Source organism: Gymnoscopelus microlampas, assembly GCF_963454915.1.
Source record: "Gymnoscopelus microlampas genome assembly, chromosome: 1".
Classification (NCBI taxonomy): domain Eukaryota; kingdom Metazoa; phylum Chordata; class Actinopteri; order Myctophiformes; family Myctophidae; genus Gymnoscopelus; species Gymnoscopelus microlampas.
In genome coordinates, this window is record NC_139962.1 from 11,259,125 (window position 1) to 11,279,124 (window position 20,000).

Below are 20,000 nucleotides of genomic sequence, written 5' to 3' on the forward strand. Positions count from 1 at the left end.
TAACCATATATACTGTACAGTACAGTATTTCATTGTTCCTTTTCAGTTCATTTATCACAATTTTCTAAAGATAAAGCAGTGATGACTTTAGGTTAGAGGAGCGTGCTTGTGGCCGGAAGGTTGCCGATTCAATCTGGGTCTGGAACTCAGAAAACCTGCTCTTGGATAAAGAAAGGTAAAAAAATCAAATTAAAACCGACCTAATTTTCACCGACCCCTGTCATAAATGGCCCAACTTTTGTGCTATGGATCCATAGAAAAGATCGCTCCTCAGGAAATAAAACTGACTGTCTGACAGGTAATGTACCTTCTCTGTCGTTCTCTGAGTCCTTGTTCACCTCCATAGCGTAGTATGCAGGAAAGATGCCACGGGCACCTGTGCGCATATTGTAGCCCTCATACCAGAAGTCCTCTGCCTGGACCTCTACCAGCAGCGGATCATTCACCTCTAGCTCTAACTCGTCATCATGTCGGGGAACAAACCTGCCAAAGCAATAAATGAAAAGCATATTCTCAGTATTGCACTTTGAGCCTGTCCCATACTGAAAATACAATTTCACAGTCCCAAAATATATAAAACTAAGGAACAAAATTGTACTGAATTCCCTGAAATTTCCCATGCCGAAGACCCTTGTGTAATCAATGTTTACCATTTGAGTGAAAACATACCCAAGCGCAACGAGTCAGTATTACACAATGAGATATTTTGACCAGAGCAGATGTGATACGCAATGAATCTTGTACAACACGCCCTTATCTACGCATATGACTGTATATAATTAAGCCTACTGGCTACGTATAAATCCAACCCCCACAATTTGCACACACACACACACACACACACACACACACACACACACACACACACACACACACACACACACACACACACACACACACACACACACACACACACACACACACACACACACACACACACACACACACACACACACACACACACGTAGTACACCAGCTTGCTATGTTTCTTTGTTATTTATTCTATTATAGAATAATTCTATTATATACGTAGTGTGCTATATATATAACAGCGAACACAATTTAGTATCCTGGCATGCAAGTTCTTATCCTACAGTAGTTACTTCGTAACATATTCTGGCTGTCCAAGCACTCTAATTACTTGACCACTTTTCATGTCGTTGCTTGACAAATTTAACTTCAGAAAACAACATAAAACAACACACCCAATACACATTATGGATGTGCACATTTAGCATCTGTAAGATTTCAGACAACATGCATAAAGACGGATGGAATGAGTGTCAGTACTGAAAGTAGTGTAAGTAGTGTCAGGCCGGGGAAGACCAAACCTTAAAGTAAATCTGGTGTCGAACGTTTTGCGTAATGGAATAGAATAGAATAGAATAGAATAGAATAGAATAGAATAACATAAATATTTGATTGAACCCCGAGGAGAAATTGGATACCATAGTAACTATGGAGCAACTATGGCATAGTTGCTCTCATTAGTAAAACATGAACACTAAAAGGCAATAAGCAATAAATAAAGAATATACTTTAAAATGAACTAGAATAAAAACAATAAAAGTATAATATATTGCACATCAAGTCAATGAATGAATGCCCACTGTTATAGAATTGATAGAATGCCAATATGCACATTATCTTAAAAAAAAGAAAGAATCTGTTGTATCTGATTTGGACTGTAAAGTGTTTAAAGGACGACTTCACCACTTTTCAACCTATCTTCATATAATTGGTCCTCACTAATACTCATGATAAAATGGTACCATTTTTTTCTATTTGGTCTGTGTCTCGTAGGAGGGCTGTGGACAGTCCATAAACCGTCTGCCAGTGACATCATCATTAGGCAGGATTTTTTTTTCCAACAAGATTTCAAGTTTATTATTTAGATTTTTATTAACGCGAGAACAATGGCTTCTATTATTGCATTGCAACTTTCCAGGAATAGAAAGCCTGCAGTTTCTATTAGCTTGGATTCCTCATCAATGATGTCACTGGTAGACGGTTTCTGAACTGTCCACAGCCCTCCTCTGAGACACAGACCGAGTAGAAGAAAATGGTACCATTTTATCATGAGCATTAGTGAGGACCAATTATATGAAGATACTGTAGGTTGAAAATGGGTGAAGTCGTCCTTTAACTTCACAACGGGGGGTCTTGTTGTCACAGGCTCCTGTTGTTGTCAACAGCTGTTCCAAGGGCTATTTCGAGTCATTTGTTGACATTTGGTAACATCTGATTCTGTATTCTTGACCTGTCAGCATAACTATCTTTGTTGCAACGCCTCTCAGTCCGTGCCATTTAGAGACGACTTCTTTGGGTATAAAAGGTGTCTAAGATGACACCTCAGGGAGCTTCGGCCCAGGGGTGCTTTTGCCCTGCTGGGGCTAGAGAGGGGTGTGAACAGTCTTACTGTTTGTATGCTCCTGCTGTGATGATCCTCTCTTAATACATTTTGTCAATCCTTCACCCCTCTGTGGAAACATTCACATTTTTTCCATAACACCACTAAGCATTAAAGAGTTTAATGGCCGCAAGCAGGAAGAATGACCTCCTGTGCCGCTCAGCGGTGCATTTTGCATCTTTTTGAATGAGTCTCACACTGAATGTGCTCCTTCTGTTGACTAGTTCATCATGGAGAGGGTGGGAGACATTGTCCATGACGGCATGGAACTTGGAGATGTCTCCTCCGCACTGACACTACTGCCAGAGAGTTCAGCTACACTACCACACAACGCCTTCCTGATCAGTTTGCTGAGTCTGTTGGTACACTTCAACAAGTTAACAGAAAATGGTTTGACGTAAAACTGGGGGCAAAGGAAAAAAGACAAGACCACTAAAGAAGCATGTCAGCCACAGGAGGAGGTCAGAGTTTTGCCAAGTTATCAAATAAGAACGTAATATTGTATGTATTTTCCACAGTCCAGCAGTTGACTGCTTACGTTTTTCTTAGAAGAACCAGGCACGTCAGCAGCCTTTGCTCACACTGCCTGGGCTTTGTCAGTTTAAATCCAGATAAAAGATGAGTGAATGAAAAAACACGATTTACAGACATGTTTTTGCCATTTACTCAAACAATATGAACAGTTTAGAGAATGATGCTGATGGTGATGGTGATGCACACAGTAAAATTCAGAGTGTTAACCGTGAGAGTGGATTTGACAGATTGCTGATTTGACTGTGCAGGGGGTGGTTCTTCTATCTCACCTGTAGACAGCTCTGTGGGTCTGGTCTCTTTCTTCTCCGTCGACAAGACAAGAAAACAGACCAAAAGACTCTGCGCCTTTAAAACAATCAAGGAAAAAAAGGGCATGGAATTATAAATAAATGAAGAGTCATGATTTTGAACAATTGTTCGAGCACCGTCAGGCACCGTAGCATGCTAGCAGGGAAGATTAACCCATTGAGAACTCAACAAAGCCTTTCACGGTGCAACATTAAACTCATTGGGGACAAAATTACCTTCAACTCAACACAGAGATTTCAGACTATTAATCAGCTTTAATAAGGCATGACACGGGTGAGCATTGTGCATTTCTACCTATGGTCCCCCAGGATGCTCTGGCCATCTGATATACATCGCCTGGGTGATTCTAATGACTCTGTGATCGCTGCTTTCCAACAGCCTCTTAAAAAACATGGAGCACATCCAAGATAACAAGGACTGATAGAGGAAACTACAACCCACACATCTCTCTCTGTCTCTCTGTGTGTGTGTGTGTGTGTGTGTGTGTGTGTGTGTGTGTGTGTGTGTGTGTGTGTGTGTGTGTGTGTGTGTGTGTGTGTGTGTGTGTGTGTGTGTGTGTGTGTGTGTGTGTGTGTGTGTGTGTGTGTGTGTGTGTGTGTGTGTGCGCGCGTGTGTGTGTGTCTCTCTCTCTCTCTTTCTTTCAGTCAATCCCTCTTTTTTTTTGCACTTCTTTCAAAGCTTTTCTCTCCCCCCTATACGTCCTGCTGTTGGATGAATGAGTCCTGCTTTTCTCTGGCACTTTTACACATGGACTACTGGGATGTAGGCCTACACTAAAGTACCATAACAGATGGAGGATAACTGCTGTAAATGTTTCACTGCTTACAGATTGTTTCTCTTTATATTCAGCGTTGACTGTACGTACTATATATCATCCATATACCCACTGTGTAGGCTGGTTGACACTCTCTTTCCATATAAGGACTTCCTCCAGCATGATAATCCACACAGTGCTCAGCATGCCATCAGTCTCTAAGCAGTAAAGCTGCAGTTATTGTATATATATTTATGTTTAATATTGCAATATTCTGTGAATTATGCAAATTGTCATTTTCAGTGCAATATTTTATATAAGCTGTAATTACAATATTCCTGCAACACTGATAGAAATCTGTCATTGTATTTGTTTAATTTATATATTTTTCAAGTTATATACACTATATATGTGTGAAAATTGCTCCACAGTCTAGTGGTTAGTGCTCTAGTACAGTGGTTCTCAACCAGTGGTCCGGGGACCACCAGTGGTCCTTGAGGGGGTTCCAGGTGGTCCCCAGCTAAATGATGGAGAGCTAAAAAAAATTGACCCCTTACGGGTCCATTTGGTTTCATTTTACGCTCTCAAGAGTTAAATTATTGTTAAACATCTGCATTACTTTTTAAGTAATTAAAGAACTGTTCTTTTGATCAACGTTTGCCTGTTATCTCTCCTATACAGTACCAACATCAATACAGCATGGAATTGTGGCCAAAAGCGTATCCAACGATAACAAAATATTCTGATAGTCTAAATCTCATCAAATGGTGGTCCGTGGCTCAAATGGCGATTAAATAACGGTCCTTGATATGTTAAGGGTTGAAAACCACTGCTCTAGTACAGTGGTTCTCAAACTTTTTCATGTCAAGGACCCCCAAAATGATATGTATTTGGCCGCGGACCCCCATCTAAAAATATTTTGTTCCAGGTACCCCCAGAAGCAAAGATTTGAGTTACAAATGTTTGCTTTAAAAAAAAATATATATATTCAAAGATTTGCACAAATTTACACGATTTTTCAAAAATAGCAGATCTACAAGCTCATAGTGCGGCACTCGGTGCCGCGCTATGAGCTTGTATATCTGCTATTTTTGAATAGCCAAAGTATAAAAAGTAATAATTATTCTGATGCTATATTTACACATTTTGCTGGGTACCCCCTGGAACACCCTCAAGTACCCCTGGGGGTCCCCGGACCCCACTTTGAGAACCACTGCTCTAGTACCTATAGCACGTCGTGACGGCGGTGACTTACTGGAGGATCGCGAGTGTCCGTTCATGAAGACGTTCAGAAACTTCTTGGAGAAGCTCAGATCCGCTTGGGACTCCGGGGTGGACTCGTCCGACAGGCAGGCCGTGGCCTCCCTCTGCACGCTGCTGCCCACCCTCTGTCCGTCCTCGTCCTCCTCCTCCGCCTCCTCCTCGTCCTCCTCCCCTTCGCCCTCGTACTCCTCGCCGATGGCCGACTCGTAGGGCGACGACACGCAGTTGTCGTAGACGGTGGCCGAGTCGCTGTCGTCGCTGTAGCCCTGGTAGCACTGCCGCAAGCTCACCAGCTCCAGCTGCGAGTGCTCGTCCACCACCAGCGTGTACTTGACCGAGTCGTAAGACAGCCCGCTGGCCTCCGAGCTCATGGAAGTCCGCGGCGGGGCGCCGGCGCCTCCTCTCCCCCCGCCGGCGCCCTCTCCCTTCCCTCCTCCGTCCCTCCTCCTCGCCGCTATCCCGTCCATCATGACCCTGTCCACGTCCTCGTCCTCCGCCCCGTAGGCGTCGTCGCTATCGTCCACGTACTCCACCCCGGTGCCCGCCCGCAGGACGGCCCCGGCCCCCATCCCTCCTCCTCCTCCTCCTCCTCCTCCCATGGTCCTCAGGCTGAGGTCCAGGGCCAGGGAGGAGGGGGCCGGAGGCGCCGACGGCGTCATGCCGGCCGGCGGGGTGATGAGGGCCTCCATGCAGGAGGCGTACGAGGGCGGGGGCACGTAGACCTCGTCCTCCTCCTCGTGGATGGAGGCGGCGCTCGTCCGGTCGGGCAGGGGCTGGTAGGGCGGCGGGCCCTCCGTGTCCGAGCCGATGGACATGCGCCCCTGCTCCGCCTGCTGGGAGAGGAACGGGCGGCCCTCCTGCTCGCCGCACGACGGCGGCTCCAGGGGGTCGGCGGAGCGCTGCACGGGGGTCAGGTAGATCTCCTCGGTGGGCTCTATGCGCACGTCCGTGTGGTAGCGGATCCTCTCCCTGTGGTGCTGCCCGCCGCCGGGGCCGCCATCCGCCTTCCCCGCGGTGGGGTGCAGGGGGGCCGGGGTGTAGTTCTGGGGCGGCGGCGGGGCAGGGGGCCTTTCCTGTACTTTGGAGCGAGTCCCCGCCGCGGCGGCAGAGGAGGAGCCGCTGCAGTGCGTGTGTCCGGAGGAGGAGGTGTGCGTGTGTCGGCAGGGGGCGTCCGTGGAGGTGCCGCGGTCTTTGGTCTGCGTGCCGCTGCCGGCGTGCACCTTGTCCTCGTCGCTCAGGCAGCTGTGCTCGTGCGGAGGGGAGAGCTCGCCTGCGAGGGAAGACACGCAGAAGGACAGGCATTCCCACATGCAAACGCACACACACACGCAGCAGCACACACAGGCAAATACCAGGCAGACGCAAATACAGAACAAGCATGCGTACAGCGATAAACAAAGCATCAAGCAGACATGAAGAGACGAGAAGCAAACAGACATGGAGAGACATATGAAGACAGACATGGTCGCAGACGCGCAGCACAAAGATTAGAAAAACAACATTTTGACAGCAAATGAAAACGGGACACATCCACATACGGACAAACATACAACACGCACACGCACACGCACACACACACACACACACACACACACACACACACACACACACACACACACAGACAGACAGATGGAAATAGGAGAGGAGAGATCAGTGGTTAGGTAATGAACATAGGGATTATGCAGATAAATCTCCATTAGTCATCACATTCAGTGGACAGCAAGGGAAATCATTGTTGTATTGTCATAACCCATGGACCAGAATACCTGGCAAGGTAGTAACTTCAATCTCTGTAATATATGAAAGTGGTTTTACCCCATAAAATCAAATCAAATCAAATCAAATCAAATCAAATCAAATCAAATAAAATCAAATCAAATCAAATAAAATCAAATCAAATCAAATAAAATCAAATAAAATCAAATAAAATCAAATCAAATAAAATCAAATAAAATAAGATACAATACAATAAAATATTCTTATATTCTGTATATCTGTCTTACATATTCCTGTTTATTTTTACACTCCTGTGCACCATATATTCATTATGCATTCAATATATACAAATTATATACATTTCACTCATACATATACTGTACATACATACAGTACATACATAGGTACTGTACCTGTACCTTAATATTATATCACACATTTTCTTTGCTGTTTTGTTGATCTATAAATCCTACTATTTCATTACTGTTACCGTTGGTCATTGAAATTTTAAATGACCTCTATCTTATCTCTTATAAATATACGTGTATGTATCCACAGGTTTCCTAGGGCATTATGGGCATCACTTCCTGTCGATTTCATCCCTGATACCTGATCAAATTGACAGGAAGTGATAGGAAACTTGTGGATACGTTTATTTTGTATAGTCTTTTATACGTAGCTATGTGAACTGGCAGTCAGCCTGGTTTGTCGAGCCAGTCTTTGTGAGGGACAGTTGAAAAGAGCTGTTGTGACAGCTCGGTGGCTGGCTAAGCCTCAACTACCTCAGGCATCCCAGCCTTGGCTGCTAGCTTCCCATAGCGTAGCATTGTACTGTATACCAAACAGTGATGGAAAAAGTACTCAAATGTTTTACTTAACTAAAAGTATCAATAACTGCAATGTAGAAATACTCTGTTTACAAGTAAAAGTTTGGAATTTAAAATTGACTTGAGTAACAGTACAAAAGTATTGGCATCAAAATATACTTAAAGAACCAAAAGTAAAAGTTAAAAAAATGTTTGAAAATAGCAGATCTACAAGCTCACAACGCGTCCCGATACAACGCATTGTGAGCTTGTAAATCGGCTATTTTCAAATAGCCTAAGTATACAATATGGCTGAAGTGGTTAATGTATGTTTTATAATATAATGTATATCTGCAAAGTAACTAGTAACTAAAGTTTTCAAATAATTGTAGTGGAGTAAAAGTACAATATTTGCCTCAGAGATGTAGTGGAGTAGAAATAAAAGTATTGAAAATTGGAAATACTCCAGTAAAGTAAAAAATACCTCAAAATTGTACTTAAGTACAGTACTTAAGTAAAAGCACTTAGTTACTTTCCACCACTGATACCAAAGCCTTAGTTGAAACCATCCCTGAGAGTAATCACATTAAATCCATTTGCTGTCATAAATAGTGAATGACTCCAGAGGAAGCAATAAGCTCGGTTCAAGTTGTAAAATCCTTACACAAACCTGCCAATTCAGCGACACCCCTAAAGACAGTGAACTAGTGGTATGACCCAGCAGCCTGTTAACATTACAAATGGTGGGAGGAACAGCTCACCTGTTTTGAGCGGGGAGGATGACCGTGAGACCTTTTCCTGCCAACTGTATTTCTTTCCAAAGGAGTTGTTGTTTAAAGTGTCCTGTGGATTGGCAAAAAAGAGAGAGGAAGAGAAAACTGCGTTAAAGAATATAGTGAAATGGAGATGCAGCCAGAGGGGAAAAACGATAGATGAAAGAAGGTTGGCCTTTTGGGAGAATTCTGGATACAGAAACTCAATGAACAGCTCCTGTTCCAACTGACTCTTTCTCTCTCTCTCTGTCAGTCCACACACACACACACACACACACACACACACACACACACACACACACACACACACACACACACACACACACACACACACACACACACACACACACACACACACACACACACACACACACACACACACACACAAAACAAAGCTTTTATTCAGCTGAATGACCAGGGATTCTTTTGTCTGTGTTTCGTGGTGTGCATTTAAAGGGAACTGGGCCTCTTCCCAAGCTACTGGCCGCCGACACACACACACACACACACACACACACACACACACACACACACACACACACACACACACACACACACACACACACACACACACACACACACACACACACACACACACACACACACAGGATATTGTAGGCGTTGTAGGGTGTTTGATTGATGTGGGGGGGGGGGGGCAGACCACTTCCAGGAACCCCTTCAAAATCACCTCTACCTCAGTTGGAACAAGACTCGCCATTATGATCCTAATCTGTGTGTGTGTGTGTGTGTGTGTGTGTGTGTGTGTGTGTGTGTGTGTGTGTGTGTGTGTGTGTGTGTGTGTGTGTGTGTGTGTGTGTGTGTGGGCGTGCGTGCGTGTTCCGAACCATGCTCTTCGACGATTATGAGGATCAAGTGTCCTCACCAGGATAGAAAGATGAGAAAAACACTCAAAGTGAGAGAGACAGACAGACGAGAGAGAGAGCGCAAGAGAGAGAGAGAGAGAGAGAGAGAGAGAGAGAGAGAGAGAGAGAGAGAGAGAGAGAGAGAGAGAGAGAGAGAGAGGAGAGAGAGAGAGAGAGAGAGAGAGAGCGAGAGAGCGACAGAGCGAGAGAGAGAGAGATGGGGACAAAGATAGAGAGTCAAACAAGAGAATGACCCAGTAGGCTATACTTTGAACAGAGAGATGCCACCTCCTCCTCCCGCCCTCGAGGCTCTCCGTGTTGATGTTTCATAAGACCCTGTCCTCCACCTTCCCTCCTCCCTCGTACCCCCACCCACCCACCCATCCTGTCCCCTCCGCTGACTCACTGCTGCTGCTGATGTGCTGCTAGACAGTCTGTTGCCACGGCAACGCACACATGATGCAGCAGGTGGGCGAGGCAGAGGTGCAGATACAGTCAACAAGTAGAAAAGCACACACATCCCAAAAATACATGCCATGGGCAGTGCTCCAAAAGATAAAGGGTTAACACTGAGCACTATAACGATGAGTATATCGTTCATCATTGTCTCCGCCAGGAGACTATGTTTTCGTTCTCGTCCTTCCGTGTGTCCACCAAGCTAACATGGTCAAGCTTCATGTGACACGTGACAATATGTTGAAAGGGTGTGCTTTGATTGGCTAGCGAGACGCATGATGAAATAGAGACCTATAAATAGGTGTGTCACTTCCAAAGACTATTTATGTCTTTGGAAGTGAGGTAAGACACACCTATCCATCAGCCAAGCTAACATTGGTCAAGTGACATGTGACACGTGACAATATGTAATATTGACAGGATTAATGGAGAGTATCTTTTCCTCTCCGTCCGTCTCTGTATGTGTCCGTCTGAGAACACCCAACATTGTGTGTGTGTGTGTGTGTGCAGATTTAGTTTCATGCCAATCGGTCCAGTGATGACTGAGATGAGCTGTTCACAGACGTGCGTGCACACACGCACAGATAGCCAGACAGGGGCAAAACCATAATCTCCGCCTCCCGGCCATTCTGGTTTGGCGGAGATAAATATTTCTCATGTCTACTGTGAGCAGTGTGTCCGTCTCAGCCCATTGGTCAAGTGACACGTGACAATATGTAATATAAATAGGTAAGGCAGGATTAATCAGGAACAGTACTGCCGGAGACCTGTGCTCTGAGGAGCTCATTTTCTAGTTGTGTTTTTTTTTTATAGTTGGTGTGAACTCTGCCATCCACTTGACTTTTAGAACGATCTTTAAAACTATGATTTTATAGTTATAGTAGTGTTCAGTGTGAATGGCCCTTTAGCGTCACTGACAGCCAGATATGGGAAAAGAACCCAGATTAAGTTGAAAGAATACTAATTCTAAATAAGCAGCCAGTTCTATGAAAACAAGCCCAAAAGAAGCGACTAGGCTACATGAGCACTTTAAACAGTACATTGGCTATTTGAAACTAGCCGATCTACAAGCTCACAGTGAGCTTGCAAAAACGCAACCCGCAACAACCAATCAACAAGCAACTTTACAGGAAAAACAAGCCCAAAGTCGCTTATAATAAGCACATATGGCAACACATGCATGTAAACCATAGAGTTAGATGTAAACATCAGCGCATCACCGCCACCTAGCCACCTGGCATGCACACTACAGCGTTTTCAATAACTGTAGCATCACCGTCTAAAGGCAAAAAAGAAAGTGAGAACGCAACGGCACTTTGACGTTTTCTGAGACCGTTGTCCTGTAAAGGGGGCCTAAGATTCCTCTATGGGATTTCAAATACAAAAAATAACACTGTGACCTAGGAGGATAGCGCCCTCTAGCGGCAGTGATGTCAGACTTCGGTGCTCTAGTAGTGACTTTGCCAACTAGCCTGGATTGTTGGACTCTAAAAGAAGGATTATATTACTACTATTACTACTACTATTACACTTTTATCAAAACATTGAGAAACAATATACAAAATGTTATAAAAAATGAGAATAGCAACTTTACAGCACCTTGCTCAAAACAAGTAGGCTACACAGCAAAATCTGTGAGAGTGCCAGAGTTCAGTATAGTTCAGATTGTTCTGTGTAAAACAGTTTATGATATGATACTGACATGATACTGACCATGATGCTGACATACAGATTATGGTCTCCATTTTGAATTTGTATTTACAATAATAATTTACACTGCAGGAGGGTTAATTACAATAATATTTCATTCAGCTCTCAGAGTTAAATTAACAATCAGAATGTTGCAGTGTAGCCTATTCTAATCATAGGTTTCAGTTTTATGTCTCCGCCTACAGTTTAAGACGGATTTGCATTCCAATATTAAATCGTACTTCACAACAGAAATGAGCCCCCCTGGGGACAAAGTATTATTTAAATGTTGGTGTCCCTACTGTGGCATGCCAACAACAAAGCTCTGAGCTAGTCTTGAATAAAGATATGTGATGTCTTTTCCTGCCAACTAATGCACTGACCTGGAAACAGCCAGTTGGCAGCCCTCTAGCTCGCTTCTCTCTCTCTCTCTCTCTCTCTCTCTCTCTCTCTCTCTCTCTCTCTCTCTCTCTCTCTCTCTCTCTCTCTCTCTCTCTCTCTCTCTCTCTCTCTCTCTCTCTCTCTCTCTCTCTCTCTCTCTCTCTCTCTCTCTCTAATTCTACTTCTAGCAAACTCAATGTGCAAAAAGCAAAGGTACAATAACTGCAAGGCTACCCAATGTATCACAAACGTATGAAAGTCACAACATTGACTAATACAAGATCCACATCACAGCAAGAGGCAAGAGAGGCAGACAAAATGCTACAAATTTAAATGGTGGGCATATTCAGGCCATTAGCAGTCCCTCGCCCCAGAGTTTTAGAAAACGTCTTCAGCACAAAAGAATGAGATTGTGTACAGTATATGTACCGTGGTACTGTACATATCACAACCGCAATATTTAACCAGCACACCAATGAGAATTGCAACATGATATTTTGTCAGTACTGACAAAATATACTGACACAGCAATGTTCTGATGGTGTTGGACCCAGGTCCCTTTTCACACGTTCAGAGTTAACTTAACTTAACTTAACAATCTGGATTTTACCCGGTAGTGAGAGGAGTCCCAGGGGTTGGTGACAATAGCTGATTGAGCCACCAGGGCGCATCACATATAGTTGGGTTTTGTAACACTCTTGTGCACATCTACAAACTGGACTATCAAATGACAATGCAACGAATACACTGGAATCCACATGGAATCTTGGAATCCACATGGACACTCAGGTCTTTACAGCGCGACACCACAAAAGAAGGAGTGGCGGTCAGCTGACCCCGTGATCTACTAGCATCCCCTGCTAATGGCCATTATGTAAAGCAGAGCTCTCATAATCCTCATGCCAGCACCATTCACTGAAAGTCATTTCCAGGACTCCTCTCTATGCATGTAACATCAAAAATTACCTACGATTTATCGTTTGGAAGTTGCTACTACGCCCCCCCCCCCCCCCACACACAATTAGACAATTTTATAATTACGTTGAACAATGTTTCAGGGGGTTGGTGGTTTGAATTTGTTGTCTACACTCGCTCCTTGAAGTAAGGAAATACTGAATTTCCTTACTTCCTTACTGAATGTCCTTTTTAGTCTTTTATTTACCAATTACCACTCACGGACAGAGGCAACGTTTCACCTCCCTATCTCTCTCTCTCTCTCTTGTACTACGCATCAAGACCCAGAGTGTTCATTTAATGCAGTGTAACAATCAACCTATTTTTAACACTCTTTCCTGAGCACCTGTGCACCAGAAATAACAATAGGATTGTTATAAAAATAGGATTGTTATTTGTGTTTAAGATTGTGGCATTTCATCTCCTGTGTGGAAATCAGAAGACTGCTGTGCATGGAGAGCTGAGACTGTCTTCAGCTTGACAGGAGCTCCTAACCAGGGGTTGCGTAACATATCTTAGCAATTATTTCTCTGTATCCACATAGTCATCATAACACACATGCACGCGCACGTGTACGCACGTGCACGCACACGCACACGCACACACACACACACACACACACACACACACACACACACACACACACACACACACACACACACACGAGCTAAGCGTTCTTCCTTCTCATCATCATTGAGAAAGGAACAAAGCACAGATAAATATAGCAATACTGACAGCCTCTACTGTGTTTGTGTGTGTCATGACCTCTCTCTCTCTCTCTCTCTCTCTCTCTCTCTCTCTCTCTCTCTCTCAAACACACACACACACACACACACACACACACACACACACACACACACACACACACACACACACACACACACACACACACACACACACACACACACACACACACACACACACACACACACACACACACACACACACACACACACACACAGAGAGAGAGTGAGGGACGCTCACAGAGAGAGTAATCCATCCAAGACAATCAATGACAGCAATGCTGAGAGTGTAGGCACCTTGACTAAGACCTCTGTCAGGTGAAGAACAGACCCACATACATTGTCTGTGGAGGCGCACAGAACTACACACACACACACACACACACACACACACACACACACACACACACACACACACACACACACACACACACACACACACACACACGTAGAGTCACGAGCTAACGGAGACGGGCACAGAACAACAGCTCTCCGTCTCCCTTTCTTTCCCACTCACAATACCAGATATTGTTCAAGCAGACAAACACACACACACACACACACACACACACACACACACACACACACACACACACACACACACACACACACACACACACACACACACACACACACACACACACACAGAGGAATATTTGTGTTGAATACAGCAATGGTGTCACACTAGGTTTTCTGCAGACACATAATATCAACAGACACATATTCCGTATTCCTCATATTCCTCTGGCATGAACGAACGACACAGATCTGCCCGGGGCGGTCACTCCCTCTCATCTTTCCTCCATCAACAACCAGCCAGCCATCTCATCCGTGGAGGGTGATGGTGTCAACGAAGGTGCCAGGGGTCAGAGGGGGGGGGGGGGGGGGGGGGGGGGGGGGGGGGGGGGGGGGGGGGGGGGGGGGGGGGGGGTAGAGAGGGGTTATAAGCATACAAGGGCTCACCTGAGTGCGTGGCACGATGGAGACAAGGTTAAGGGTCGTGGGTCTCTTGGGTCGGTAGGTATCCATGGTGACGGGTGCCGTCGGGTCCTCGGTCCCCGGCGATGGTACGACTGCCGACGCCTTGGAGGACTCCCTTTCGCCGTGGTAACTGTCGGCTCCGTCGATGAGGTCCAAATGCAGCATCTCAGCCTGGAACTGTCCGACTGCGCCTAGCTCCGCCCTCCCGGACATGCTATTGGTCCCTCTCCTCACCTGGCCCTGCGGCAGATTGGAGGATGAGCGAGTCAGTCGCGAGGGGGCGGGAGTGAGCGAGTGCCAGAGAGAAAGACAGAGAGAGAGAGACACACACATAGAGACAGAGAGTGTGGGCGAGAGAGCACGCGAGAGAGAGAGACATACACAGATCAAGAGAGAGAGAGAGAGAGAGAGAGAGAGAGAGCGCGTAGAAGCAAGGAGAGGAAGAGTGGATGATTGGATTGAGACAGCCAATTAGAGGCCGCTTTGTCATCAGCCCCTATAACGCTATACTGTAGCTGCTGACGCTGAGCCGCTTCGAGCAGAGAGAGGCATCAATGAGAGAGAGAGAGAGAGAGAGAGAGAAAGAGAGAGAGACAGAGAGAGAGAGAGGGTGAAAGGAACAGATTGTGGATGAGAGCTTGGCAGAGAAAGAGAGAGGAAGAGGGGGCAGGAGAATAGCATCATTCTCTGTACCGAATGTGACGGCATTAACCTACATTACAGTCATGGGCGGTCAATATCCCAGTCGGAGAATGAATCACACATCCCTTTATTCTTAAACACCAATGATAGAGTCATTGGTGCTCAAACGATTGTCTAACCCAGCTGAAGTCATTATGCTGCAGTGTAACTGATATCCATTAGCTTGGATATTACAAGCCTAGTTCGGTGGTGACCATGCATAATAAAAGGATACTGTACGTCTCTATCCCAAATGAAATCAAAATGTTCTTACAGTATGAGAGTGTAGGTATTGAGGGGAGATGAGAGTGTTCCACCTAGATTGCTGTATTCTATGAGTGCTGTACCAACACATCCAAAGTAAACCTCCAGTTGGCTAGCACACGTCTAGGAATGGCTTCCACAGATCAGGCAGCAGTGACACATTACTTGTGACATGATGACAGCACACATTTTTCTACCTACTGTCAAAATGGTGAATTCTGCTTTATTCGTGGGACTTGCTATTATTTTGAGCTTCGTCTTGATGGCACAGTACTGTATGCTACGTAACCTTTATGTATAGGTTTATGTGCAGGGCATCTGAGTCAGTAAATTACATAATCGCTGTCATAACGGACCCCACACGCAGTTCTGTCAGGTTCACCTCTAGACCGTGGAACCATTAGCGCACATGTTTGTATGTCAGAAACTGAACAATGTGAGCTATTTGCATTATTTGCATTATTTGTATTTGTTCTGTTTTTATTGTGTGGTGTTGTATATTTGTGATATGGATCTTCCCATGGGTCTGAAATAAAGATTGAATTGAATATGCTACTGCTGATTTGAAGTCAGTCTGAAGAGGACAAGAGCAGGGGCGTCAATTGGGTATGGCAGGCTATTGCAGCTGCCATACCCTGGCTCCAGGGGAGAAAAAAAAAAAGTACTTTTTTGATAATAAATCGGGAAAATCAGGCAAAAATAAGAATTAAATAACATAACCCTAACCTAACCCGAATCCTAACCCTAAAACCGAAATAAAGTAACCAAAAACTGGAAAAAAACGAACCCAACCCGCCCAGAACCGCACAAAAATTTCGCGCGCGTGCATGAGGTCGCGTGCATGCTGCCATACCCTAGCTTTTGCTGAACTGACGCCACTGGACAAGAGCTGGACTGGATTTCACTTTCCCTACAGTGAATTCACAAAGTGTGTTATGACTCATGGCCACTGCGCCATGTGCAAATCAAAGTAGAAATTCCATGTATGTAATCCATCTATTCTACGTGAAATGCCAGCTTCCCTCCAGTCGTACCGTATCTAGCGCATAATCATGGAACGCACAGATGACTGCACTGCACGAATCATAGCACTGTCTCATAGTTAGGGTGATGAAACATCAAGAGAGCCTCACAGGAGGCGGCGTCTCTCTGTTCAAAGCACTGGGTTTCATTCTCTGTTTGTCTCCTTCTTTGTCCGCATCTCTCTCTCTCTCTCTCTCTCTCTCTCTCTCTCTCTCTCTCTCTCTCTCTCTCTCTCTCTCTCTCTCTCTCTCTCTCTCTCTCTCTCTCTCTCTCTCTCTCTCTCTCTCTCTCTCTCTCTCTCTCTCTCTCTCTCTCTCTCTCTCTCTCTCTCTCTCTCTCTCACATCATCACCACCCATTAGCGAGAACTATCTGATGTTGCTGTTGGGGTATTTGTCACTCACTTTGTCACATACCTGACCCCCCCCCCCCCCACACACACACACACACACACACACACAGCATGTGAGAAATTATAACTAAGTGCTTTTCATACTCTCTCTCTCACGTGCGCACACAAGCACACGCAAATCATGTTTCCTGGTACTGCTACATAGAGATCACCATAATCCAACACCCAGTGGGAACTATACATCATCATGAAACCTGTATAATTCTGAAATCAATCATACAAGCATGACTGAAATAGACTGTATGAGTCCAGTGCAGCCCGTAGTGTGCACAGCACACAGAACGTACATAATGGGTTGAATAATCAAAGTTCAAAGTAGACAAATTAAACATATTAACACTAATCTACAAAACACGTGCTCACATTAAGAGCTAATGCTTTGTCATAGGACAAAAATGACACATGTCAACAGTTCTCTTGCATGACACGGTTGTGCGACAAAGTATCCATTAGCCTTGGACTAAGTCATCTCTCAAAAACAGGTTCTGCTAACAGCTGAATCTGTCAGCACCACTGCCCTAAACATGCAGTGTTGTTGTTAGTAGGAATAAACACAAAAGCACCCGGGAGGAAGTGAACTAAGAAAGGGGAGGAGCCAAACTGAGTTCCTGTTTCTACACAAAAAAAGGAGGTGGTGCCCCCAGTTTCCTTTTTTTTAACCGAATGGTTTCCCAGATTGGCCTTTGAGTAATAAGCTTCCATCTGTTCTACACACTCACAACACTCATACCTCATATTCAAACCCGCTGTCTCCTGTTTCATCTTATGCACCAGGGCGGCTATTTCAATTCATTTCAACTTAATTGAATTGAATTCCCCTTAAAAGTCTGTGGGCTTTTAAGAGCATGTTTTTGTCCAAGACATTATCTGTCATCTTGTTTGACTCAATGTGTCTTTTGTAGTCATGTTGAGGGTTTGCTGTTTATTGTCATTCCTTATTTTTTGCTTTGACATCACATGAGATGTGTGTTTATCAGTCACAGGTTTTTAAAAAAAAAATCTTATCTAATATTTTTCTGATTCTGTTTGCTTTTATATTTTACAACTGTTATGAAGAATCAGAGAATCTTCTCATGTGAGGATTTCTTCAATTTCAAATATATTAACGACGTCATTGTTATCAGCCATTGACATGCTGAGATGCAGTCAATGCCCGAGGGCTGCAATGACAGAACAGCGGAGAACAACAGATTAATACTATTGGTACTGAGGAGAACTAAGAAGACCCTGAAGACTCCGAAGACTCAAGTAGGATACTAAGACTTTATTAGACTAAACCTGATTATTTAATACTAATACTTATTTATCACTGTTCTTGTCCTTGGTACAAGGACACCCAAATTATTTACCAAGGTTACTTGACCGAACTTAGGAACGATTACTTATAGAAGAACACGTCTTGACCATACTGTACGCCCTGGACGTGCAGCTAAATAAATAGATAGATAGATAGATAGATAGATAGATAGATAGATAGATAGATAGATAGATAGATAGATAGATAGATAGATAGATAGATAGATAGATAGATAGATAGATAGATAGATAGATAGATAGATAGATAGATAGATAGATAGATGTGGGTTGCTCCGCTCATCATTTCTACACTCTAATATGGAATGGATATACTACTTGATGGGATGATGATGTGTGGATGTATGGATGTATGGATGTATGGATGTATGGATGTATGGATGTATGGGTAACCTAAACCTCTAACAGGAAGTGAAGGTACAGCAGCACCGAAGAAGGCTTAATTGTACTTAAATCCAGGTGGTGGGAGGGGGAGAACATCTGGCTGTATCCAGAATAAGAACAGTATTCCCTCTAGTCAGTGGCAGAAGGAAGACAAGGTGTTTTATTCATGACGTTAGGTTGCACTGACTTTTCTTTAATTAATGATCCTACTTTTTAATCATATAGTCGCCTCAAGGCTAAAATAAATTTAAAAAGCAACGCTAATTTGGATCATGACAGAAGTAAGGTATGTGTTTGTGTGACTGTGCATGTGCTCTTATCAGAGACAAAATCAGTGGCCCAGTATAAATGCCTTATAAATAGTATTATTTCTGCTCAACTACAGCATGAACTAAAATCAACCAGATCAGTCTCTCTTTGAAACACCTCTAAGAAAAGGGTTATGTGTGAGCAGCATAGACGAGTATATTCTCAGTGTTAGCAGTATGCTGCTAACACTGAGAATGAATGGGAACAGGGAGGTGATCGAATGCCTAATCTGGAGGCTGGGAGCAGATTTGTATGCTGGACAGAACACAGCAATCACATTCCACTAACAGCTACAGTGGGAATATCTCTCCTCTCCTCTCCTCTCCTCTCCTCTCCTCTCCTCTCCTCTCCTCTCCTCTCCTCTCCTCTCCTCTCCTCTCCTCTCCTCTCCTCTCCTCTCACTTTCTCTCCAGGGACAGAGCTTTCTAGAATATAGATTACAAGACAGAATGGGAAAGGGAAAAGACTCCCAGAGGGATGCAGGCATATGCGAGGACCTGGATTATCAAGATTATATACTGGGAATGAAAGATGGTAGTCCCTGGACCAGGTTTGGTTTTCTAGGCCATTGGGACAGTCCAACGATTGACGACATCGCTCCATGGAGCGAGAGAGCGAGAGAATGTAATTCCGTATTTATACGACAGATATGTTGCAGTGCAGAAAAAAATAATGAGAAAACTGTGCTGTGAGAGGAATGGAGCAGTAAGCTCAATAAATATGCTGTTTTCAACGTGGCTTGTCGCCCACCCATCCATCCATCTTCCTCTCCCTCCCTCCCTCCCTCCTTCCTATAAGTATAGCTATAAACTCTGTCACTGTGTGGCTCTCTTTCTTTCTCTGTCTGTCTCTCTTCCTTCTCAAGTCAGAGGATACTTTCATCAGGTCATCACCTTCTCTCTCATTCACTCTCACATAATCTGACTCCATTTAAACTACGTCATTGATTGTGGGTGTGATTTATGACATTGAATATGGATCC

General features: G+C 44.4%; 1 protein-coding gene across 1 annotated transcript in view; it reads right to left on the bottom strand.

Annotated features, from left to right (window-relative positions):
• The window catches only part of mapk8ip1b (mitogen-activated protein kinase 8 interacting protein 1b), a gene marked incomplete at its 5' end in the record, with an annotated part of 62,538 nt that overhangs the window by 3,682 nt on the left and 38,856 nt on the right, over nt 1-20,000 (bottom strand). The window contains 5 exons of the mRNA XM_084085276.1: nt 308-483; nt 3,214-3,289; nt 5,263-6,540; nt 8,554-8,635; nt 14,615-14,872. Coding sequence (XP_083941402.1) covers nt 308-483; nt 3,214-3,289; nt 5,263-6,540; nt 8,554-8,635; nt 14,615-14,872 — 1,870 coding nt within the window. The remainder of the gene's footprint in view (nt 1-307; nt 484-3,213; nt 3,290-5,262; nt 6,541-8,553; nt 8,636-14,614; nt 14,873-20,000) is intronic.